The sequence below is a fragment of the Sphaeroforma arctica genome (genome assembly GCF_001186125.1).
Source record: "Sphaeroforma arctica JP610 unplaced genomic scaffold supercont1.7259, whole genome shotgun sequence".
Classification (NCBI taxonomy): domain Eukaryota; class Ichthyosporea; order Ichthyophonida; genus Sphaeroforma; species Sphaeroforma arctica.
This window is the reverse complement of record NW_014033299.1, coordinates 1-1471: the sequence shown is the minus strand read 5'-3', so window position 1 is coordinate 1471 and position 1471 is coordinate 1. Positions and strand designations below refer to the sequence as shown.

Sequence of the window (1471 nt, the reverse complement as noted above, 5' to 3'; positions counted from 1 at the left end):
ATAGATATAGATATATTGTCTACTTCATGTAGCTCGGAACTGTGCGGGCTCATCATCCGCAATATGTTCTTCCTCCGCACATGTTGGACACTAAACTTCTGTGTCTTATCCTTCCGCCCCACAGATTCTATCCGATCCTAACGAACGCAAAATCTACGATGAGCGGGGTATGAGTGGCATCGATGCCTCCAAGCAAGGGGGTGGCGCGGAGGCGGCCAAGGAGATGTTCCGATCGGTACGGCTGCATTGTGTTCTAGTAGTTTTTCATGCTCAGTCTGGGGACGTGTGCGTGGTTTTAGATTCGGGTTGTATTGCGGCCACACTCCATTCACCTTCGTTGGGTTCTGTGTTGCGAGGGGTGTTTTAACCTGGAGTTGTGGTGTGTGACGGTCGCATCAGCCAACGATAATTGTGCAACAACTATATTCTCATCGATGTTGTTGCACTCATGATGTTTATCGGTGTTGTTACACTCATGATGTTTATCGGTGTTGTTACACTCATGCTGTTTATCGGTGTTGTTACACTCATGATGTTTATCGGTGTTGTTACACTCATGATGTTTATCGGTGTTGTTACACTCATGATGTTTGAGCTTGCTGTATGGGTTCGTAACTCCTTGGGCATGGAGGGATTCGTGGCCTCTCGAGCAGATGGGGTATTCACACATGTTACAATGGTCTACGCGGGGGTTGGTATGTTTGCTCACAGATTGAGCCTGCGTCAATCTGCTACTTGATCATAGTATTTGTTCGCATCCAGGTCAATTCGACCGTCTCGTTCTCCTTGTCTGCTGCCAAGTACCACACCCAATCAGCAGCGGTATCACGGTGTACCCTCATTTATAGCAACACACGATAGCAAGGCCCCGGCGAGAAGTGCGGTACTGCGCCTATGTGGCTGTGTGGACTGAAGTTTATTCACACCCTGCTCATACTCGAGCAGTACGCCATTTGATAGAGGTGGTCTTGTCTGTATCCTGGTCGAAGCCAGAGAGTATCGACTTTGTTCTCGACATGTGCACAGACTCACATTATATATTCGCACACAATAACTCATGCAGGTCTTCGGAGGGGACAATTTCCTGGACATCTTTGGCGAGTTAGACATCATCGAGTCCGTGCTCGACATGTTCGATGAAAACCTCGCGGGCATGACGGAGGAAGAGCAGAAGGCAAAGCTGGCGGAGAAGGAGAAGAAGGCCGCTGAGGCAGCCGAGGCCAAGAAGGAGAAGATTGCGACAATGGCACAGAAGGTATGTGATGGGCTCTAGGGTGGGCGGAGAGATGCGTGTCTCAACCTCGCGGATGGGGTAGGTAGTTTGTAGAGCTGCGCTGGTTAGGGTCAGCTGTGTGCTCGGTTGTTATGGGCTAGGAAGAGCGTGGTGTTGGCGTGGAAGGAGTGCTTGACAGGTTGTGGAATGCAGAGTGCGTCTGCCTGTGTCCCTATGGGGTGTGTGTGTGTGTCATGG

General features: G+C 50.2%; 1 protein-coding gene across 1 annotated transcript; it reads left to right on the top strand.

Annotated features, from left to right (window-relative positions):
- Positions 1 to 1063: 1063 nt before the first annotated feature.
- Positions 1064 to 1273, top strand: SARC_16047 (hypothetical protein; the record flags this gene model as incomplete). The annotated part of the gene is made up of 1 exon (XM_014289840.1): positions 1064 to 1273. A coding segment is annotated over one exon (210 nt), but the record flags the coding sequence as incomplete, so codon positions are not given.
- Between the last annotated feature and the right edge of the window lie 198 nt (positions 1274 to 1471).